Below are 23,578 nucleotides of genomic sequence, written 5' to 3' on the forward strand. Positions count from 1 at the left end.
TGACAAATTCATGTTAGTGTATGACCTTTATATAATTTATATATAATTTTTTTGGTACGTCCTGTGCTGTATAGTGGGATTTACTTAAGCCTCTCAGACTGAAATCAACTCAATTACAAAAGTAAATATTTTCCAGTAGTGCATCATTGCTGAGTACTCCTGCCAGCACTTTTCCCCCGCTACGCTATGTGAAAGACCCTTCTGAGCGGGGAAAACTGTCCTATTCCGTAAATATTTTTGGCCAAGAAATAGCCTGCTTTTAAGTTTGGAAGTCAAACTGTGACCATAACCTATTGATTTTTCTTTCTTTCTATAAATCCTTCGAAGAAATGGTATTTTAAAGTAGTAAATTCCGACACCTCTTTGTTTACTCGTTAGTATTTCTATCTATATGTCTTTTGCTTAGACTTGCATCTCAAGGCAGTGTGCCTCAAGTGACTATACCTGTAGCTACTGTTGCTGTGGTGTTTGTATACATAGACTTAGATATAGCTAGCAGAGCTGCAGACGCTTAAGATGGTGCACAGAATTTGAAAAACTGTTGTAAATATCTGTTCCTAAGCGACTGGATCTTTTCAGTGGAATTTTTGTTTTGTTTTGTTCTGCTTTCCTGCTGATGTTTCAGGATGAGACTGGAGCATGAGCGTGCATTTAAGACGAGCGGACAACCGTTGGTACCGACAGCAGCTCTCGAACTGCTGAAACCAGTCAGTTAAGGGCGAAAACGCGTTCGCTGACGAAAACGCTGCGACGCGCAGTCGGGATAGCCCCGTGGCGTCTTCGGCCCTTTCACGATACTGAGCTCGTTGCCGCTGTGGCCTGTAGAAGTGAGGCGTTCTGAGCGTTGAAGCGGCGCGCCAGCCCCCCTTCCTCCCCTCCCGGCCTGCGGCTGGGAACGAGCAGAGGTTTTGTGCAGCGGCGTGTTGGGTGTAGCTGTAGCGAATGGAGGTGTTCAGGAAGGGACTGGTACGTAATTGTGGCGTGAGGAAACTGGGATCTGAGCGGCCCGCTCAGATTTTGCTGGAGGAATAAGCCTGTTTGTTGGAGTTGTCTGCGCTGTGTCTTTTGTATTTCACCTCTGAAGATCTGTTTGCCTCAGAGAGATGTGCGGTGCCTTCTAGAAGGTTTAATGATGGTTGTGTGGGGAGATGGCAGCGCCAGGGAACCTGGGATGGACAAAGCACAGAGCTGGTGGCACGGGAGCCGCAGAGGGAGCGTGCTCTGCTGCTGGCAGGGTAGGCTTGTGTTGCATGCGCAGGGAGAGGGAGAGGGTGTTCAAACACATGTGCTGACGGGGAAGAAAACTAGAAGTAAGGGTAAGATTAAAATGCCAGCTTTAAAGATAGTGCAAGGCATGACGCTTTGCTGAAATGTCCTGGCAAGAATACGGAGTGTGCATGTTTAAAAGTGTAGTTGGTCAGTGGTACCTTAACTGCCTGACTTGGGCAGGAATCCAGCCATGGTGCTTTACTGATTGATTTTCAGCTGTGATGGGCAGGTAGGAGGTGCCGTAAGGAAATGTTCATTTGCTTGGTTTTTTTTTTTTTGGTGAGTGAGCATACCTCGGGTGTGTGGCTTACTTTTAGGGGGGAGGTGGGTTTTTTTTAGCAAGATCTGTGTTTGATGATGGCTCGTTCATAATGCCTGCACAGTTCTTTCACAGTGCCTTTAATCAATATTTTCATTTTGCAGACAGAAAATGGAGGTGCATTTCCGCGTATTTTGCTTTTCCTTGCTTTGTCACTAAGCCAGCAGTATTCTGGAGCATAAAACTATGCTGCTTGTCTTCCCCTGTGCCTAAGCCAAACGGAGCAGGCTATTAGTACTTGCTACAGTATGGCTGCGCTGAGCGGGTTCCAGCTCCTGGGTTGGTTCGGGAAGTTACCCTGTGCTACCCAGCTTAGTCTTAAAGAGCTGATGATGTGGAGAATGCTAGCAAGGCTGCCATATGCAAGAAAGGGTCAAACAGGTCTCGTTTTAGATATGGATGGTAAAACGTCATCTTGGTTAATTATTAGTCCAGCTAGATTCTCCAGTGACTCATTTGGATTACTAATGATTGGGTGTTTACTCTTCTGGATGCCTACGACTTCTTCCATCTTGAGTCTTGGGTAGCTTTCAGCCTTGGGAGGATTTCTTCAGCCAGAAAATCATACAGGCCTATTTTATGGCCAATAATATCTATTCTCTGATGGAGAAACTCACTAGCAATGCTGAATGCAGTAGCGCTTAGCTTTTTGGAAAGAGCATTGCCTTGGATGCAGTTCGTTTCCTGCCCATGTGCTCATTTTGGCGAATTTTAACTCCTGTGAGTTCCCGATACGCTTTTATTCATAGCAGCAAAATATTTGCCCCCAAAAAAAGGGGGACAATATGCCACAGGGAAAGGTGGAAGTGAGGGGCTGGGGATAGAGTAGGGACTGCCTCTTTGCTGGTACTGTGCACTGAACTGTTTGTGAACTCTGGTGTTACATGCAGTTAGTAGATTCTGTTGGAAAGCTGCGGCTTAGTATTTATGTAGAATAGCAGCAACATCCTGAGCATGGCATGCTTGCGTGCGTCTTAGTGTGGTAATTGTGATGGATGTGTTTATTACGCTGTATTCTGTCTGGTTTAAACTGTCCCTGGATATTTATTCTGTCTTTGTGCAAGCAGAAGATTCAATTACAGGTCATTATGAAAAATGTCAAATTGTAAATTAAGACGACTTTCTTTCTGTGAAAAGGCTTTTTGTTTTCTACCTTCCCTTCCTCCTCTTTCCCCACCCCCCTCTTAACTCCAGATTCATGGGTATCTAATTCCTTTATAACTCCTGTAAGTTGGTGTTTGCATTATCGTGTATGAAAGACATGAATAAGTGATATGGGCTTCTTTTTTTGTTTGTGTGCTAAATTTTTTGAGAAAGTTGAATACAGCAGAGTTCTGGTTTCAGAATTGTTTACTAGACTGTAACTACTACATGTTCAAAGAATATTCTCAAGTTTCTACACCTGAATAATAATTTAGACTAGAAAAGTCTATTGCCTGAACCCGGAAAAATACCAGAGTACCTTGCCAGAGCCTTTGGTACATGTGTTAAGAACTGACGATGGAGTTCAACAAAAATCTGTTCAACTCCCGTTACTTTGCAGTTTCCAAAGTGTTGAAATTGCTGAGTTAGCTTTCACGTTTGCTTGCAGCTTGCGGAACTGAGCAGCTGGTTCTGTGGCTGCAGTCAGCGTAAGAGGGAGGGAGCTCCCCGCTGCAAGCGATCTGCTGCGCGGGGTTGAGATTTGACAGGAAGGTGTGTTGAAATTTTGAGGGCGCGATGGGAAACGTGTGGCTGCCTAAAACAAAATGGTAAATAAATATTTCTTAAACGTAGAATGTAAGCATTGCAAATAATTGGTAAAGGTCAAAATGGAAATGGCTTTTTTGTGTTTAGTAATTGCAGAATATTGTTTGGAGATCCAAAACTTTAACGTACCATGAAATGAAATTTGATCAAAATGGATCTATTTAACAGTCCTGTAGCGAGGCATCTGTTATTCAACTATAGCTGATTCTTCCAGGATTTCTTTCGGGATACCCTGACTGTTCAGAGCATAACAGTGGGTTTTTTTGATACACGTTGTTACTTCAGCTCAGCGTTAGAAAAATCAGAAATATTTAAGTTCGCTGATTTTAGCAGCTATTATGGTCATCACTATCACTGTAGATAATTGCTGATCTTCTGTTTTTGATGGTTTTTCAAGTGAAGGTGTTAAGAGGAGGAATCTTTAAAAAAAGTATGTACATCAGGACTTATTTACAAATAGAATTTCCTGATGACGTTGTGACTTGACAAGCCTCTGGTGAACTTTGGCTGAAATTTCAGAATTTTGAACGTTGACAAGGTCACTGGGAAGTGCAGAAACTGATTGGTTAGTAGTAAATCAGTGTTAGGTGAATTTTTGTCATGCGTGTCCCAGAAGCATAGAGATCTTACGTCAAGATAATAGATCCCCTCTATTTTATTCTTGTCCTGAATATTTGCTATCTAATGTCTGTCTTCAAGGTCTGTGCAAGGTTGCATCCCAGCGTATGCTATTGATTGTGTTTCTGTAATTAACAAGTGTTTTTTCTTTCAAGCAGGGAATCATTAGCAGAGTGACAGAATCAGTGAAAAACATTGTACCAGGATGGTTACAGAAATATTTCAATAAAAGTGAAGATGAATGTGTAGATACAAATGAATCTACAAACCAGGAAGAGACTCCAGTAAACTATCACCATGATTATGCAAATGAAGATACCATAATGATTGATGGGAGAGTCACGCCTGAATCAGCAAGAATTAATTTAGAAGGTATGTGAAAAATCATTTAGTATTCTGGCCATCTGTATTTATTCACAGATTTCTAGTTTTGAATCTGAATTTCTAAGTGAAGCTAGAATGAGCGTTTTGACAGAATTTAAAAAAAAACAAAAAAAACCCAAAAAACCAAAACAAAACCAAAACTAAAAACCCCCCACACAACAAAACCAAAATGCCCCCAAAACAAACAAAAATACCCCAACAACTGTTTGTGAAACTGTCTTAGCTTTAAACTGTAAACATAATTGCAAAACATACTGGAGGTTGTCTTGCAGCTCTTGGAAGTCGTCAGTTAACTGCAGGTAGTCAATTAGCCAGGTGCAGAATATTGATAATATTCATTTGCAAGTGTCCTGGGTTACATTTTCTTTTTAAAAGGTCTGGAATGAAAGTCTGTCTAATTGCCTAAGGTAATAAAAACATTAATTTGTTTTGCTGTCCTCAAAACAAAAGACCAGATGCTAGAATGCCAGAGGAAAATTCCTTCTTATGTCCCGATTTTTTTTTGTTTTTCCTTCCTTTGGGCTTCTTCAATCAGTTTAGCAAAGTTCCTTGTTAGTTTAATGGAGAACTGGGGAACTTGGTGTATGAGATTATTCTTTTTGAAATATTTGGTAACATTAAGGCATGTGCATGGCTAGCATGGGGTCTTTGAAAACCTATTTGGACCCTTGGCAAAGAAGTTTGCAACCCCTTGCTTTACCGTATGAAAGATTAATCTGTGTTTCGTATCTATGCCTCTCACTGTTTTCGTAGTTCTTCTCTGTAAATTTGCATATGCTCTCATTTGAGTTTCTCTTAAATTAGCAGTTTTGTGGAACTTAATTTTTAATAAGGAGAGAAGTTTGTCTGAGCACACGTACATAACCGTCTGTGTGGAAAGTCAGTTGCTTCTGTTGGCAGAATGAAAAATAATGAGGAAATACCTTTGTCACCAGTGTCATCTAATTGTAAATAAGGAGCTTTATTGCTTTCGGTGTAGCTGTAGCTTGAGAATAAGTTTGGATGTAGGAATAGAGAAGGTCTTCATGAATGAGGAACATGTGTTGGCTTTCCTGGAGAACTGTGTGAAAGGACCTTTCAGTAAGAACAGCTGCACAGCAAACTTTCTAGCTCCAAGAAATCAGGAGCAGATGGACACCCTAGAACCTTTAGTAGCTTGTGTTGCAGTCTGTGAATGTTGTGGACCAATCTTTCTTGCTATAGTTAATGATTATTATTATTGCTATTAGAATTTTAGAAAGCCTGTTTCTTTGGCTCTGAGGTACCAATGTGCTAAAGCCTGTATTCCTTTGCTTGGCCAGCCTTCAGCCTGATAACACGTTCTTTATCTCAAACAAGACAGTCCTAAAAATTCACCAGTGCTTTGGAGAACTAATTACTAGTACTGTGGTGGTTATGAAGATTGAACTAGGTAGTTTAAGCTTCAGTGCAAATATCAAGAGGATAGTGACTCAAAATCATGTTCATACTTAGAATTTCTGGGAGAGACTGTGGACTTACATGGATATCAGGCAAGATATCCATTAATAGCTGTTCCGTTCATGTGGCAAGTTGGAGCTGTGAGAAGACCTCTTGCAGGACACTGGCAGTGTTTACAGACCCTTTGGTTCGTGAGGAAAAAATGCCCATCTTGCAACTGAGGCCATGATGCTTACTTGTCCTTTGTGCCAGAATCTCAAAAGTTAATGGATAGCAGATAATATTTTGCCTGTAGCATGACCTGATATGGTAGAATTTGGGAGGGGGGACAAGGACACCAAAACAAACAAAACCCCCCAAAATCTCTGCAAATACACATTTTCATGTTATGTATTCAGATTAACATCATCTTTGTTACAAGATTATATAAACTGCAGAGTTGTCTGTAACTTGCCATGTAATCTCAAATTTTGGAAAGCTGATTGCAAGCCTTATCTGCAGAACAAGGAATTTGTACGTGTTTGATTTAGCAAAAGACCCAGTGTTAGAGCACTTGAGCATGGGGTCAGGATTTGGTGGTGTAAAACCTCATCATTCGCTACTTCTTAAAGTGACATTAATACTTAGTATTGCAAGCAGTGTTGCTGTTGTAATCAGACAGTTAGATGAAACCCTATCTGGGCGAGGAAGAAGTTAAATACAGCTTCTCTATTTTTGTGCTTAGAACTTGGCAATGGCATGACTGTTGATAGAAAACAGGTTTTGGCTTCTGTGAGCTTGCCTATAGGAAAGGTAATTGTCTCCCTGTTCTTGTTTAGAACCATCCACGAGTAGATCTGCATTGAACTTCTCAGATGTGTTAACAAGGCCCTCTCTTCACCGGAGCCATTTGAACTGTACCATGTTGGATTCCACGGTACCACATTGTCAGCCCTCTACATCTTCTTCACTTGGCATTGGCAGTCCTGGACTGTCTCTTGTAAAAGAAATAAAAGATTCTACCTCTCAGCATGATGATGATAACATCTCAACAACCAGTGGCTTCTCCTCTAGAGCGTCTGACAAAGGTAACTTTCATGTTCTGTAATTGATTTTTTTGGTAAAATGAAGTACTTTGCATTCTTCAATATTCCACACCACCTTAGTAAATAAAGTAGGTGAATGTCAGCTTTGGATGTTAGAATTAAATCTAATTTTTAGTATTTTAGAAGTATATAATCCTGTCACCTCTTTAATATAACCATGCTTTGGAGTACATTTATGAGACTCTGATGTTACAAAGAGTCGGTGCTGATAAACACAGTTTTAGCTAGGTTATCTGTAAATCTTGAACTGGGATAGTAGGAATTGAAGATGACTGTGCTGTAGCTTGAAAGCCAAGTTGACTGCCTAGAAGGGTGACTCAGAATATCTAACTGACACCTGGTTAAATGCGAATAAATACAGGTGACAAATAGAAACACAAGATGTTTTCCTGTGTTTTCACTAGGAGTCAATAAAGGAACTATTCTGACTGAACAAGTTTTGGGCTGCTTTTTTGGCCTTTCTTGGTAGAAGGCATCAGTTGTCAATACTGCTATGTCTTTTGCTGAATTCAGTAAGGAATGTACACCATTTTAAAGTAAAAAAATAAAAACGTTGTATTGATGTAAATGGGGACCTAGGTGATCTCACTGAGAAAGGGCAAACAGCAGGTTTGGAGCTTTTTCTAGTCCCCCATATAAATGGGGATTGAGGCATGCTCAGCAAGTTCTCTGGAGAACATATTTTTACAATTTACAATAGTAGATGTTGCCAGGGTTTAGCAATATAACCTGAGTTTACTAGAGCTTTCTGGTGTGTCTCCATAAAACGTACATGGAAAATAGGTCTTTAACTCTGTTAGTTCAGCCTTTGGGGAATTTTTCAGGTTTAAAACCTGTGCAACTCTGACCTGTGCTGGCCTCCAACCCTTTAGCAACGTAGGAAAAACTTTGTATCGTTATAGATGCACCAGTGTTTATGCAGTTCCCTTTTATTTTACCATGAAAGAAGAAAAAATAAAATTGTTCTGCATTGGAAGCATACTATTAACTTGTGCATGCTTTGAAAGATTACTGAAAGGTAACGTATTTGCAGTTCTGTGAACAGATTTCAAGTTCAGAGTTGATACTTGGTTTTCATACCATATGTGAAATTGATCTGTTTGAAGAACTCAGAAGGTTAGAGTGCTGGGGAAATGAGTGTTAGGGAACTTTTTCATTCTGTAATACTTATTTTTCTGTATTAAAGAACTCTGGAGTTAGTGTGATCTTTAATATTAAAGTTCTCTGTGTACACAAGGCATTTACATATGGCATGTGTCATTTTGGCAGATATCACAGTTTCAAAAAATACTTCAGCACCACTGCTCTGGTCCGCAGAGGCTGAAAGATCTCATTCCCTCTCACAGCATCCTGCAGCTAGCTCTAAAAAACCTGCATTCAATTTATCTGCTTTTGGATCTCCGTCTCCTGTAAGTACTTCACAGTATTCATTTTAATCAATTTGAACGTGTAGCCATTTTACTAACCACTTATCATAACACCTTTCTGTAGTCACTTGGAAACACTTCTATCTTTAAGACAAGCCAGCTTGGGGATTCTCCGTTTTACCCTGGAAAGACGACTTATGGCGGTGCAGCTGCAGCAGCAAGGGAGACAAAAGCGCGGATTGCTCCTTATCAGGTATGAGAGTAGCAGTGTGGTGTGAGGGAAAATGTAATTGAAATACAGAAGGGGTAGCACTGCCAAAAGAGCTGTGAGCAGGGAGCTGAAAATGTGGCAACAGTTCCTATTTGCCCTCTCAGCCTGCAAGAGTAGAAAAGAACAATTTCTGTTTAAATTCTTTTTTAACACTTTACGTAGAAATACTTGTCATAATATACAAGAATGACAGTAGCATCTTTAGGTTCTGGCTAGTTGTTTGTAGTTGAGATTTCCTCTGTGTTAATTCTTTCAAAGAATTCCATTTTCTGCCATTGTCTGCTTCTGACTATGTTAAAATAACATATAAATAAAAACAATGATGGCATAACTTTGAAAACTTGTGTTTATAGTAGCAAAAGCTACCTGCCTGAAACTTGTCTGCAGATCTTACACAAGCATGCCTACACTCATGCTATAAATGTATTGTATAAAACTGTGCACTCTTTACTATAGTAGTATCTAAAAGGCAACTTTGCTGATCCTTTGCTATTCTGTTGCCTAGAGTCCTAAATGCAATCTCAAGATAAACAATAAAATGCTTTCTATTTTAATATCATTCAGATAGCTCTGGAAAAGAGTTACCTGCCCCTAAGAGTTTTCTGTGTTCTAAAATGAACAAGCAAATTAAAAATGCTGACAACTCTCAGTAGCTAGAGTTGAATCTAAAAGGAAGTCAATAAAATCTGGTTCGGTTGGAATGTGTTTAAATCAAAACGAACTTTTGTAAAAAAAAAAAAAATCAAAAGTCCAAAGGAACTTTATTTAAGGAACTAGAAATAAGAGTTTGCTGGACCTATTCTGGCAGTCTGTTTCTACCATGGAACAAGGGCACCTACGAGTTCCTGACTTACGGGAAACCTTGAAAACTTGTGGTTTGTTCTGACTTGTTGATAAATCAGACTTCAGAACACTCAAAACTTGCTGTAAGCTAGGAGCCCTCTTTGGTCAGCTATTTTTATTTTTTTACAAAATAAATGTGGATTATGCTGAAAAAAGGAACCAAAATACCAGGCTTTTAAAGGAGAGACTAGCTTGCTTGTTGCTGCATGCTGTGGATTACAGCGAGTCTCGCTTGTGTTTTTTACGTGCTGTATGGTCTGTTTCCTGTCTTCACATAGCAGTGTGGTAAGCATGATGTGGTTACATGAGGGTTTTGACATAATTAAAAAAAAAAGTTACACTGAAAGAAGTTTTTTTAATTATATTCAAAGTCATGTGGTGCAAATAAAACAGTTTACTTTTTCAGTGTAATATGTTTAGATCTATTACAGTTCAAATCAGATCTTTATCTTTTTAAACAGAGTAAAAAGATCTGCAGTCAACTGCAATCTTGGGGGAAGGGAGGAAACAGGAGACATAAAACTAGAAATTCCTGATGATGATTGTATACGTTGGTTTTAAGATGGTATGCTTACACCATCATGAAAATCCGAGATCAGTTTTGTTACTGAAAGTACTTTCTGCAGCACAAGCCTTTGCTTCGGTTCTGTTTTCCTGATCGCTGCTTCAGAGACCCTACAGGCCTAACATCTTCCCTTTTACGACCTTTTACATTTAAGTATTTCTTTTGTTGCTTTATCCCGTGTGCAAGATGTGTGGGGCCCCACTTAAACTTCTATAAGTCAGTAGAGTATATTTTCTTCTTCATGAAATGGAGAATAGCTTGAATGCTCCGTGAGTGCATTTTTCTCTGTCATCACAAGGGTATTGGTTATATCACCATTGTAGCCATAGAGCATAACATACACGCGTGTTTAATTCGGAGTCAAGCATCATAACATTTGCAATGCTAATTTTTCAGCCACCAGTAAGAAGACAAATGAAAGCTAAACAAGCAAGCGCACAATCCTATGGTGTGACAAGTTCCACAGCGCGGCGCATCTTGCAGTCATTGGAGAAGATGTCAAGTCCTTTGGCGGTAAATGACACTCCTTTTAATCTGTTTTATTTTATGTGTTTGAAAAACATAGTAAATGTGCCAGTATAGGATGATGATCTTCCTTATGTAGTGTCCAGTTTAATTTATTGCACTGTTTTCTCGACAGGATGCTAAAAGGATTCCGTCTTCTGTTTCTAGTCCACTGTCATCTGTAAGTTGATCACAAAACCCCCATGTTTTTCTTGGATGGAACCCTCTCTTAAGAAAAAAATCGTCCTCTAATACTTCGGCTTTTTTTCCTCCCTTAGCCTGTGGACAGGAGTGTGCTGAATATTAGTAGCTTCCAATCTAAACAAAAACAGGTAAGAACCAGTAAGATCTTAAGCTGAGATAGATAACTTCCCATGCTTCATAGCTGTTAGAAGAATGTCACAAACCTCAATGACAGCATACACATGAATTCAAGTTAATATTAGCATTATGTGAATTATGGCTGTCTTGGCTGTGTGGAAATTGCTAAAAATGTCTTTTCTACCCACACTAGATGAAGGACTGTGAAGATTACTCAGGTTAAGAATTATATTATCTTTATGTGGTGGTGTCTTGATATGTCAGTCAAGAACAACTTCTCTAGAACACACAAAGTAGTTTTATCTTGTCCTGCAACTTGGGGTTAAGTTGCATGTTAATCTTTCTGTTTAGGAAAGCTTTCTCTTGCAGAAATGATCAGAAATAGAGAAATATTGATTGAGTGATCATACAGACCGTGTGCAGATTTCCATGTTCATTTCGAACAGAAAAATAATACTTAAGTTCTTTATTACTGCTCAAAGTAAGGAGAAGGAAAATTGTTAAATATGGTCACTTCTGTAACCTTATGTTCCTAAATTCCTATTTGGATGTAGCACTGAATTGGTGATAATGCTGTGCTAAATCATCAATTCCTTTGGTTTTGTTTAAAAAAATAAAACTAGTTATGTTTTTAAATCACTTTAATTTGGGGTATCATTGAGTTTATTAAATTGTAAAACCCGCAAAAGGCCACTTTAAGATCAGGCAACCGAAGGAACAAAAGTGTGGTTTTTCTTCCGTGCAACCTTTTCATCTGCTGTTTTAATGAGAAAATGGACAGAATGTCTCAAGAAGTTTCCATGCTAATCCCTTGATCAGAAGTATAATTAATTTTACAGTCAATTCGGAGTTTACAAACATCTTGGATTTCCTGTACCATCTTTCACCATGTGCTAAATTACAAGAATGTTGAATAATAGAGCATACAATTTCTTTACCATAAATATTATCCAAATAATTGAAAACAAAGCTGGTATGGATTCTCAGTTAAATTGTGGAACTACATCTGTGATGAGGCATTAAGAAAGATCTGCCAGATTTGCAGCGTAGAGCCTGACGTCAGTCAGAAAGTGAATGTTGCACACAGCTGTCACTGGGTAAAGTAGAGAAATTGTCTATTCATAATACTAGAATTCATAAAGTTTGGCAGGGTAAGTGTAGCCCTTGATGAGAAAGGGAGGAGAGGGTTGCGTGTGCCAAGGAGAGGGTTGTGTGTTTTCCTGCTAAAGCAAACGTATGGTTGACAGAACACTTGAGCAGTCAGGCAAAACTTTGGCAGGTATTTTTTCTGGTATTTTACTTATTTCAAGGATCTGCACCAGACAGAATAGCTCTTAATTAAACATCTAACTGGGTGACTTTTATTTTTTTTTTCATTGTACATTGTACATTCCTGCCTAACTAATTTGATACCCTTCTACGATAAGGTCACCTGTCTAGTGGGTGTAGGGAAGGCAGTGGATGTAGTTTTTCTGGATTTTAGTAAGGCTTTTGATACTGTCCCTCACAGCGCCTTCTGGACAAGTTGTCCAACTGTGGGATGAGCAGGTACACAGTGCGCTGGGTGAAGAACTGGCTGAAGCGCAGGGTGCCAAGGGGTGCAGTGAATGGTGCTACATCTGGCTGGCAACCAGTTAGCAGTGGTGTTCCTCAGGGCTCAATTCTAGGGCCAGTTCGGTTCAATATTTTTATCAATGATCTGGAGGCAGGAGTTGAATGCACCATTAGCAGGTTTGCTGATGATATGAAACTGGGAGGTGCTGTTGACTCTCTCGAGGGACAAGAGGCCTTGCAGAGGGATCTAGATAGCTTGGAGCATTGAGAAATCATCAGTGGCATGAAACTGAACAAGAACAAATGGTGCATCTTCATCAGTGACATAGGCAGTGGGATCGAGTGGCATCTTCATCAGTGACATAGGCAGTGGGATCGAGTGGATCCTCAGCAAGTTAGCAGACGACGGCAAGCTGAGCGGTGCGATTGACATGCCTCAGGGATGGGATGCCATCCAGAGGGACCTGGACAAGCTTGAGAAGTGGGCCCGTGTGAACCTCATGACGTTCAACAAGGACAAGTGCAAGGTTTTGCACCTGGGTCGGGGCAACCCCTTGTACCAATACAGGCTGGGGGATGAAGGGATTGAGAGCAGCCCTGCAGAGAAGAACTGTGGGGGTACTGGTGGATGAGAAGCTGGACACGAGCTGGCAATGTGTGCTCACAGTTTATCCTGGGCCTCATCAAAAGAAGCGTGGCCAGCAGGTCGAGGGAGGTGATTCTGCCCCTCTACCCCATGCTGGTGAGACCCCACCTGGAGTGCTGCGTCCAGCTCTGGGGTCCTCGGCACAGGAAGGACATGGACCTGTTGGAGTGGGTCCAGAGGAGGGCCACAAAGATGGTCAGAGGGATGGAACACCTCTCCTGTGAGGAAAGGCTGAGAGAGCTGGGGTTGTTCTGCCTGGAGAAGAGAAGGCTGCAGGGAGACCTTACTGCAACCTTCCAGTACTTAAAGGGGGCTCATAAGAAAGATGGGGACAAACTTTTTAGCAGGGCCTGTTGCGATAGGACAAGGGGTAATGGTTTTAAACTAGAAGAGGCTAGATTTAGACTAGATATAAGGAAGAATGTTTTTACAATGAGGGTGGTGAAACACTGGACCAGGTTGCCCAGAGAGGTGGTAGATGCCCCATCCCTGGAAACATTCAAGGTCGGGTTGGCCAGGGCTCTGAGCAACCTGATCTAGTTGAAGATGTCCCTTCTCATTGCAGGGGGGGATGGACTAGATGACCTTTGAAGGTTCCTTCTGACCCAAACTATTCTATGATTCTGCACCTGGGATAGAGTAACGCTGGGCACAAGTATAAATTGGGAGAGGAGTGGCTGGAGAGCAGCCCTGCGGAAAGGGATCTGGGGGTGCTGGTTGACAGCAGGGTCAACATGAGCCAGCAGTGTGCCCTGGCAGCCAAGAGGGCAAACTGCACCCTGGGGTGCATTGAACACAGCATAACCAGCTGGTCAAAAGGGGTGATGATCCCGCTGTATTTAGTGTTGGTGTGGCCTCACCTTGAGTACTGTGTGCAGTTCTGGGCCCCACAATTTAAGGTTGTTAAGGTGTTTGAATGTGTCCAGAGGAGGGCAACAAAGCTGGTGACAGGTCTGGAAGGCATGTCCTGTAAGGAGCGGCTGAACAACCTGGGTTTGTCTAGTTTGGAGAGGAGGAGGCTGAGGGGCGACCTCATTGCTCTCTCCAGCTTCCTGAGGAGGGGTCTTGGAGAGGGTGGTGCTGATCTCTTCTCCCTGCGACCTAGTGACAGGACCTGTGGCTCAAAGTTGCATCAGTCAGGGGAGGTTCAGACTTGACATTAGGAAGCATTTCTTTACTGAGAGGGTGGTCAAACACTGGAACAGGCCTCCTAGAGAGACGGTCGATGCCCCAAGCCTGTCAGCGTTTAAAAGGCGTTTCAACAATGCCCTTAATATCATGGTTTAACGTTTGGTCAGTCCTGAAGTGGTCAGGACTAGGTTATTGTTGTAGGTCCCTTCCAACTCAAGTATTGTATTCCGACTCATATTCTATTCTATTTACAGCAATGGACCATCCTTCGCTCAAAACGGGTTTGTGAACTTAAATAAACCACATTTTACTCAAGGTTTCAAAATGAGTACGATAATTTTTAGAAAGAAGTATTTTTATTCACTTCGTAGATAGTACAGCATGGATTTTATTACCAAGAGTTGGGAGATACTGTGAAATTAAAGCTGCATTGTAAACACAGTTTTCTGTTGATACTAATTTAAATAATAGCATGAATCCTCAGTCTGATTCTTCTGATCCTTAAGACTGCAGATGGAGCCTTTGGTAAATCTGGTAGCCTTTTGGGGTCTTTCTTGTTTCACAATTCAGTTAAGTCAGTTTTGCAGAATGTACAGTGCTCTTTCTGTTAATTTTTAACTCTTGTCTGTGAAAATGCTTTGACAAGGAAAGTCAAACCAGTACTTCGAAGTGCATCTAATGCAAATCTAAGACATTGGAACATATTTTAATGAATGAGACCATTTTAAAATTATTTTACAACTTTTTTTTTTTTTGAAAGTGTAACTTCAAAGGAGGAAAATGTCAGAAAAATGAAGCCTAGAAGCCTGTATAATTAGCTGCTTAACACTTTGAATGTTAAATTAATGGATTAAGCCAGTAAAAAAAAAGAATCACAATGTGGGCAGAGGAGAGGAAAAGATGGGAGCGTATTATAGTAACATGAGTTATTTTGATTATAGTAACATGAATTATTTTGTCAATGAAGTTAACTGCCAAATTTTGAAGTAGGATTCAGTCAGACTTTGGCTACTTCTGTAGCTTTTTAGATTTCATAACTGGTTTTCTGGTGATTTCCCTCTGCAAGCTAAATGCTTTCAACACTTCCAAGTAATTTTCACTGGGTGCTGAGACTGATGGGGGGTTTATAGTTCTGTAACTTTTTTCATCAGTAAATGCTGTGGTAATTTTGGGCGGGTGCAAGAAAAAATTGATTGTGGCTTCCCTTTCAAAGATGGAATCGCAGCATCCACCTGTCCAGAAACTCGTGACACCAAAGGCAATCTCTCTGTCAGTGAGTCGGACTCAGTATTTTAAACCATCTCTGACTCCAACTACTGATTCCAGCAAAATTCACCAGAGGGTAGATATAAAGCACAAAGTAAGTAAATTTCCTCGTCCTTACCTACCTGCTTTTTACAAGTTTGGAATGTCTCTAAGCAGTTATTCTACTAAGGTACTCTTTCTTGACAAAGAGTACTGATAGTATGTTTGAGGTAAGCGTTAAGACAGTGGGAACCACTGTAAAAGAGTTACTTTGAGGTTTTATGGATTTAACTGTATTTTTGGAACAGTAAGTGGCAGGTGGTTATTTTCAGAATGAGATGATGTGCTATTGGGTTGGGCTGCTCTCAGTGAAAGAATGTTAAAATACAGAAACAACATATTCTTTTTCGTATGCTCCTGTACACAAAGCTGTCGCTGATGGAACATGCTGGTGTCGTGTATAAGCTCTTTCAGGTGAGCTACAGGCTCCGAGTGAGATTTCTGACAATTACCCATTCTGATCACTTTCTTAATTACCCATTCTGATCACTTTGGTGTAGAAGGAGTCCCTGATAAACTTTCCTTAAAACAAGATTGGCATCTCTTTCAGAAAATAATCTACCCATGGTTCCAGTATCAATCTGAATGTAAAAATGACCAGGTGTTAAATCTGTGGGCTTTTTAGGCTGGAGATCAAAGTGGATAGTCATAGTGGTTAGGGAACGAGCTTAAGTAGATGAGGTATATTTAGTGGTATAAATAAAAAAAACACAACACAAAACACATGTGGTTGGTTGTCTTCGCGTTGTGTATAGTTTATAAAGACATTCAGATAAGTCTTGAAATAAATCAAACTTAACTTCCAGGGCATGAGAGAGAAGAGTTTTCCTGCAGAACAACGAGTAAAACCATCTGAAAGGTATGACAAATCTATTAATTTAAAATGCTTGAAAGAAGAAAGCTCTCCTTTGTCGCAACAGTCTGCCTGCCTGTCGTCTTTTGGAGGGGCAGTAACAGTTCTCAGTGAAGTGAATGGAAAATAGAGTGAAAAAATTGTATTATGAGAGACTTAAACCATTTGTGCGTCTTGATGTTCATTAGGGGGGCAGCTATTAGTTTCAGCTAAGTATTTAATTGCTTGGAGCCTGAAAGCTTTGTCCTAAAGGAATTACTCTTTCTGAAAGATTCTTTATAAGGTGAAGTGGCTTACAGTTCAAGAGTATATTTATTTTTTAGTTTGTTTTTTTTTCTGGAGGAAGATCGTTTTTTAATGCTCCTTTGATGGTGAAGTCACTTGTCTGCTCTGTGAGTTTGCATGAAAAACAGGAGCCCTTCAGAATCATCTGAGGCCGAATGCTAACTTGTCTCTAAAACAGAAAATTCCAGGAGAGTTACTAATTGTATTTCTTCTTGAGGAGATTGTCTTGCATTACACTGCTTGCTTGGTTCAGGTAGAATGACTTCACCTCTGGATAATATTGATGGCTCTCCCTTCTGCACAACTAGTCTTTTGGGTAATGCTTGAATTAAGACACTTTGCATTCAAAGGATACCTTTTTGGAGGATTCGTCCCTTTCAAAGAACAGTAGCAGGGAATTGTATTTTGTTGTTTCTGTGTTCATCTTCCAAGCAATTCTTATGTTGCCATGGGCATTCTTTGGCTTGCAAAAAAATCCCAAACCAACCCTTTGTTTTGGCATCTAATAGTTTGACTTCACAGCAACCACCTTTTCAGGGGTGTAAGAGACTGGCTCTAAGGTTTTGGCATAGGTGCAAACAAATGTTAGGTTTTAGTTGTGGGTTTTCAAACTGTTCTAAATTTTGTTTGGTAGAACTCCTTTCTTCTCCTCCACGTAGAAGGGAGATCCAGAAAACTGATACTGCTTTTCATTTGGTTCGCGAGTTTTACTGCTATGTTCTACTTTGGTCTGTAGAGTGGATGGTCCTTTTTTTTAAATTCTTTTATAAAGCTAGTCTCTGTTGGTTGTTATGTGGTGGAGCAGGAACACACTGACAAGGGGCAGCTGGCCAGAGTCCCGTTGTGCAGCTAACCTGCAGTACTTTGGTACATCTCTGTTCAGCCTACCAAAGGCTATTTAGTTTTTAAACCTGGGTCAGAATTGTGGATGGGACTTAACTCGCCTGAAGACAAAAAACTGTCTTTGCCCCTTAGAAGCTGACAGGTGTTAACAGAAAAGAGGAATACGGGCTATTATAGACAGGTTATAATTGCCTGAATAAAGCTCTATTTTGACATAAGATTTTTTTTCAGAATTCAAATTGATTGTCAGTTTGGATTAGAGAAAAGTTTGAGCATATGGCCTTAAGGATCTGGCTTCCTCTCAGTGGTTACAGTGCTAAGCAGACTGTTTGCAAGTATCTGACAAGTTTAGACCAATTCTCTTTCTCAGTCTTCTGGAAACTTGACCTGGTGCCTTCCAGTGTGATCAAATTTATTTTTCTAATTACTGACTGCTTGGCTGCAGGATAAGCTTTGATATGGTAATTTTTTTCCAGGGATACTTCATTTTGATGCCATACTGCTTTTTATTGTTGTTATTCCCTAATTCACTTCTGTTTTGGGGTGTGGTGTGGGGTTTTGGTTGGTTGGTTGGTTTGTTTGTTTTGAGTTTTTTTGGGGTTTTTCTTTCTCTTTTCCCTTCCCACTTGGATTAGGAAATCTTGCTGGTTTGGATCTAGGCTTTTCTAATGAACAAAGAAATGCCTTTGTACGCCTTACAAAAGGGATCTGTATTCGTGTCTGAAAAGACTCCTGGAATGTTGGCGTACCCAAACACCTCTGCTGCTTCTGCTGATGGCCCCAGGAAAGCCAGAGCTGCTTCTGAAGCTTTTGCCGTATTATCTTGCTACACAAGTTTAAGCCTCTCTATTCCATAAGAGCTGTTGGCAGCATTTCATGTGCGCACGCACACACGCGCGCACCCTCGCGTGCTCGCTCTCTTTCTCTCTCTTTCTCTCTCTCTCTCTCTCTCTCTCCCCCCCATATATATTTTCAGTTGTTCTTTTATATCCTTGCAAAGATACATTCTCATCACAGAATCAGAGAACTGGCAGTCAAAATTTCCCCTGTCTGGAGTATTAAAAGGAAACCTTACAAAGTAACAAACTAAATCAGTTGTTCTATTTCAGGTCTTCTGGCTTAGTCATCATTCCTTTATGGATGTTGTGACTGTCTTATGTATGTCCTTCTCATTGCTGCTCTTATTAATGCATCTTTTGCTGTTTAGAACATCAGATGTTTACCAGCATTTAGCAACTTGTGGAACAGTTTTTTCTGATTCCGATTAGAAGGGGTCCATTCTAGGACTAATAGTAGCCTGAAACAATTAGTTGATAAGTTGATTTTTTTTATTTTTTATTTTTCCTTGTTTCCTCTGTGTGTGTGTGTGTGTGTGTGTGTGTGTGTCCCCAAACCTGTGTATTGTTATTCTGTGCTAGCAATTTGACCTACCCCAAATTCGGTACTCCTGCATCCAACGGTCTGTCTTCAGGAGGAGGAGTGGGTGGTGGCGGCAAGATGAGAAGGGAAAGAGGAGTACACTATGTATCAAAACCTGGACAAGAACAACAGGTAAGGGACTCCTAGGTTAATTGATCTCACTGAGATTACAGAAGTAACTAGCTAAGTATGCCAGTTTTATTGCCTCATAGTAATTTATAATAATGCCACTTCAGTTTTGTGGGTTTTTTGCTGTGGGTTTCACAGCAGGCTCCAGTTTATTTATCTGTTTAAGTGTCTCAACTTCGGTTTTATATTTTTGAAGGCTTTAGTCATATGATCTTGGAGATGCTTCACACCATAAAGTTTCTCATTAGCAGTTGAATTAATGTATTTTGGTGGAGGTTTGTAGAGTTTTTGTGAAGGAATGATGTTTGAAACAAGTGCCAAGTAAGTAAACAAAGTTTATTTAATTTGTTACTTTGTATTTAAGTCATGTGGAAAGATACAGGCCAAGAGTCTGAAGCAGAAGACAGTGTTCTGCATGTCTGCTAATGATCGTTCACAATTTTTGGCACTTAATCAAACTCATTGTGAGAGGGTTTTTTCTTGTTTTAATGGGAAAAATCCACTTAATAAAACTATGGTCATGACTATCGCAAAGATTATTTTTCTTGATTGGATGTTATGTAAGCTGCCTACTACTGGACCTTAAATATAAAAAATTTAAATCAGTGTTCTGGCTGATGCAAAATGAAGAAGTAGTAAATAGCGGAGAATGTTTCTATAATACAAATGGTCTGAATATCGAGGTCTAATAGACTCTTCAAATCAAAACTGTGAAAGAGGTAAGCTGTAGGATACATTAAATTTCTGCAGTAGCAACTTACATCTCTGCTTAGTCACTTCTGGGTAGCTCTTGGTACTACTGTGCAAATTGTGATTAGATTGGCTATTCCCATTTAAACCCTAACTAATCTAATCTTGGTAATTAAATAGTTAAAGGCAAGGATAAGACCAGAAGTTTTTAAGGTACACTGGTTTCTGAGTTTTAAATTGGCATCCTGATACACGATATAAACTAGATATACCAGCCTATGATCTTCTCTGCTGCTAGTCAGGCTTTCTTTTTTGGCATTTCGTGTTTTGGTTTGGTTTGGGGTTTTTGGTACTCTAAGGAACCCGCATCCTTCTGTAAACATTATCTTTTTCCAACTTCGCTGCAGTAATAACTTCAGAAACTTTGGCAGCTGTCCTACCTCATTTTGCAAGAGGAACACTTTCTCATTTGTCTTGAGAGTGTATTCTCAATTGACGAGATGAGAGAATAATTAGAAAGGATGATGTTTCTCTAGATCTTTAATAAGTAAAGTACAGAAAACAAAAATAAATCTGGTCTCTGCCCTTCTGTTCTGCACAGGTAATAATTTTGAGCTAACTTTCAGTACTCTTGCTGGACAGATGATGAATGTAGTATTGCACGGAAACAGGCCTGCCATAAATTAAAATGACGTGGCAGACTGAGGTGGGGAGGTTAGGATTCCTTTTGAAAACTTGCTTTGTCTTAATCTATAGATCTCTGTTATATTTAACTTTGTTAAGAAACTAAGGGTGGGACAGCATAGGAAGGTAGTATGTCTTGTAAAAGAGAAAAACTAAAATTTACAGCTTTTTTAAAGGAAGCGAAAAATTAAAATTTACAACTTCTTTAAAGAAAGAGAAAAATTAAAATTTACAACAATTAAAATTTACACCTAGGAAGTGGAGGAACCAGGACTACCGAAAGTACCCCTACCCATCAGTACTGCATCGCTGCCTTCGTTCAACTTTAGTTTTCTTGCCAGTAGTACTGTCTCATCGTCACCAAGCACTGTTTCAACAGCAGTGATGAACAAGGTAAATCTTTGTCGTATATTGTGAATACTTTTTTAGGATGAGTATACATCTGCTTTGTTGCATGTTAACTTCTTCCATGGTGCTCATGAAACTAACCAACATTAGTTTATATCCTGTTGAATAAATCAGGATTGTGTTCCAGTTTGGAGGTGGGGGGAGGCATAAAGTTTTTGATTCAGCTTCTGTCCATCTTATACTTTGCAAACTTCTAGTTAACATAATTGTATAACTACTTCAGATGCTATGGAGATTTTGTTGGGCTTTTATGCCAAGTTATTAAATTAGAGGTAGCTTTAATGGTCATATAAGCCTAGTGTAGAATACGAGCCTAGGGTGCAATAATTGGAATATTATTGCAGTAAAACATTCATCTGTTCCAGAGTACTTGAAATATTTTTGTGTGTTTTGAAGCAGATATCTGCTTTAACATGTTGAGGTATTTGCTGAAGCTCTGACTACAATTGAGCTGAGTTAGTTTAAGACTCTTAAGCTGCCTGGCCTGCTTTTCCATATATTTAATATATTTAGATCTAAGTAGCATCTCAGATCTTTCTCCCAGTTTATGAGATTTGGTTTTGATGATACTGTACTGTATGCTCACTTGCAAGCTTCATTTTCTTTTATTATAACTCTTATCTGTGGGTTAGAAATAAATATCAAACATCACATTTCCCAACTTCACTGCAGAACATCTGTTAGATAGTGAATTCAGGTAGCTGCTATTGTTTCGCCAGGGTGTTTTTCTTTTAGATACAAACCCTAATTCTTTTGAAAATACAGGTACAACCAGCAAGTAATGTTGGCAGTCCTGTGTTCAGATTTTCATCTCCAATTGTGAAATCTACTGAGGCAGAAGTGCTACCTCCATTGTCTGTAAGTAAAATAAATAAAGCTCTACCTTTTCTCAAGGCTTTAGTAGAATATTGCGGAACAGTAAAGCAGAATTGGCCTTGATAATGGGGAGAACAAATATACAGGTTTCTGGCTTATAATTTCTCATCCAGCATGTATACCAAAAGTTTGAATACTGGATTTCAGATTATTATTTGTGTGTGAAACTTGATTGAAGTTTCTTTAGTTTCAGAATCTGAAAAATCTCTTTTTCATAGCAGATTGGGTTTACATTTAGTGTTCCTGTCGTGAAATCAGCAGAGCTTTCTGGATCCAGTGATACACCAGTGACATCCTTACTTACTCCAGGTAACAGAAATTTTAGCATTTCAGATCTGAAGTGCTGATTTTCTTTTTTTGTATATTAAGTAGTAAATCTGTCCTTTCTGAGCATATTAGCAATTCCGGGCAAAGTGTGTTTTCAGTGACAGATCTGCTTTTAACCAAATTGTAATTATAAACTGTTGTAAACAAGGTGAAATTTTGACGGTTCTTATAGAAGAAGCATGAAACTTGAAATTCTTGTTTATAACAAATGTGAATGTATTTTAAGTGGATTTCTTTGTGAAAGGTGTTTTTTGTTTTGTTTTTCAAGATACCGCCACTGTAAACAGCACCAGCAATAAGAAAGAAAAAGAAGAAGAATACGATGGCCTCTCCAAACCTGCTAAGGTCTTAAAGGAAGGAAGTGTGTTAGACATTCTAAAAAGCCCTGGTGAGATAATGAACTCCTTTTAAAAAGATATTGCAAAAAATATGCTAGCGTGTAACTGCATTGATTTTTAAAAAACCTGCCACAACAACAACAAAAAACCCGCTTTGCACAGCTGATGCAATATTAGCTATAAATACAAACGTAGGAGAGCATTACGTTAAACGCTGCATCTGTTAGGGTTGATCTCCCCTTCTCTTCCAAGTGGCTTTTATTGCTGAAAGGAAAACTGCAACTTTAAACCAGATGCATTGCTTCTCCTTTATGTGTTAGGATGTAATTGTAAATGAAATATAAACAGAATTAGTCAAATAATCAGTGTTTCGTTTTAAATAAATAAAATTTATGGAATTGGAAAGGAAATGTCTGTAAAATGCTTTACAAACATTCCTCTCCCACCTTCACCATCTCTGGACATTAAGAATAGCAAAGACAGTTTCATTCCTAAAGATGTTTCAAAAGCTGCAAATCTTTTGGCCGTAAATGATAACAGTTACTATAGATTCAAATGACAATTTTAAGTAGAGGTGGGCTGTTTCACTTTAAAAACCCTTTCCTAATTTTTATTTTTAAGTAATTGCAATTGTTTTCAACTATTTAATGAAGTGTGTGTGTAGATGTTTTTTGTTTTAAGAAAAAGGACTTTATTGAATTTGATCTTTTCCCATAAGCCTTCAGTTGCATCAGGACTTTTTTTTATGAAGTGACAAATGTATATACTTCTTAAGAAGACAGCGCCTTTTTATGTCGGAAAGAGCTAAGTGAGAGAAAATACACTGTGCGTTTTGTTTAAGGAAAGACCTATGTGTGAAGTGACACTAATTTTCTTTATCAGTTTAAGAGAAGCAGGTTCTAAATCCATACTGTTCAAAGATTCCACTTCTAATATTAAAAAAACACCCCCAAAACAACAGAATAATAAAAAAAAATAAACTCTTCACTTTAGCTTTACAAGTAATTTGTGCTGCTACTTAAGATGCATTGCCGTAGCATTTTCTTTAGCATTTCTATGTTGGTGGTTCTTGTTTTCTGTTAAAATTGGCACCTTTAAGTAAGGAGTTGCCCTGTGTCCAGTGCATTTTGCACAAAGATTGTAGATAACAATCGGTGTCTTCATTTTTATTGCTTAATTCATACTCAGTATCTGTGGGGAAATACCATGTGGATTGCTGCTCCAAGTACCCACTGCTGTACAGCTACTAAAGTAAATGTGAGTCATCTACTGCAGCAGAAATAGCTTTAGAAATTTGATTTGATTGGGCATGGTGTCTTAAAATGAAATCGGATTATTTCTAGTCTGTGATGGACAGTCAGCTTTCGGTACTGTTT

General features: G+C 39.4%; 1 protein-coding gene across 8 annotated transcripts in view; it reads left to right on the forward strand.

The window, feature by feature from the left end:
* Positions 1-23,578, forward strand: part of NUP153 (nucleoporin 153) — a 47,356-nt gene that overhangs the window by 12,248 nt on the left and 11,530 nt on the right. For 2 of the 8 annotated variants that reach the window (XM_087763723.1, XM_087763718.1), the window contains exons 2-17: positions 4,111-4,327; positions 6,577-6,825; positions 8,113-8,252; positions 8,335-8,463; positions 10,286-10,402; positions 10,530-10,574; positions 10,672-10,725; positions 14,300-14,326; positions 15,259-15,405; positions 15,720-15,764; positions 16,157-16,209; positions 18,750-18,882; positions 20,509-20,646; positions 21,427-21,519; positions 21,756-21,846; positions 22,133-22,252. In XM_087763723.1, the coding sequence (XP_087619849.1) occupies positions 4,111-4,327; positions 6,577-6,825; positions 8,113-8,252; positions 8,335-8,463; positions 10,286-10,402; positions 10,530-10,574; positions 10,672-10,725; positions 14,300-14,326; positions 15,259-15,405; positions 15,720-15,764; positions 16,157-16,209; positions 18,750-18,882; positions 20,509-20,646; positions 21,427-21,519; positions 21,756-21,846; positions 22,133-22,252 (1,798 nt within the window). The remainder of the gene's footprint in view (positions 1-4,110; positions 4,328-6,576; positions 6,826-8,112; positions 8,253-8,334; positions 8,464-10,285; positions 10,403-10,529; positions 10,575-10,671; positions 10,726-14,299; positions 14,327-15,258; positions 15,406-15,719; positions 15,765-16,156; positions 16,210-18,749; positions 18,883-20,508; positions 20,647-21,426; positions 21,520-21,755; positions 21,847-22,132; positions 22,253-23,578) is intronic. The other 6 variants (XM_087763697.1, XM_087763686.1, XM_087763709.1 and 3 more) reach the window with 6 other exon arrangements.

This window comes from Nipponia nippon, unplaced genomic scaffold (genome assembly GCF_047370975.1).
Source record: "Nipponia nippon isolate SJK-2023a ecotype South Korea unplaced genomic scaffold, ASM4737097v1 scaffold_1, whole genome shotgun sequence".
NCBI classification, from domain to species: Eukaryota; Metazoa; Chordata; class Aves; order Pelecaniformes; family Threskiornithidae; genus Nipponia; species Nipponia nippon.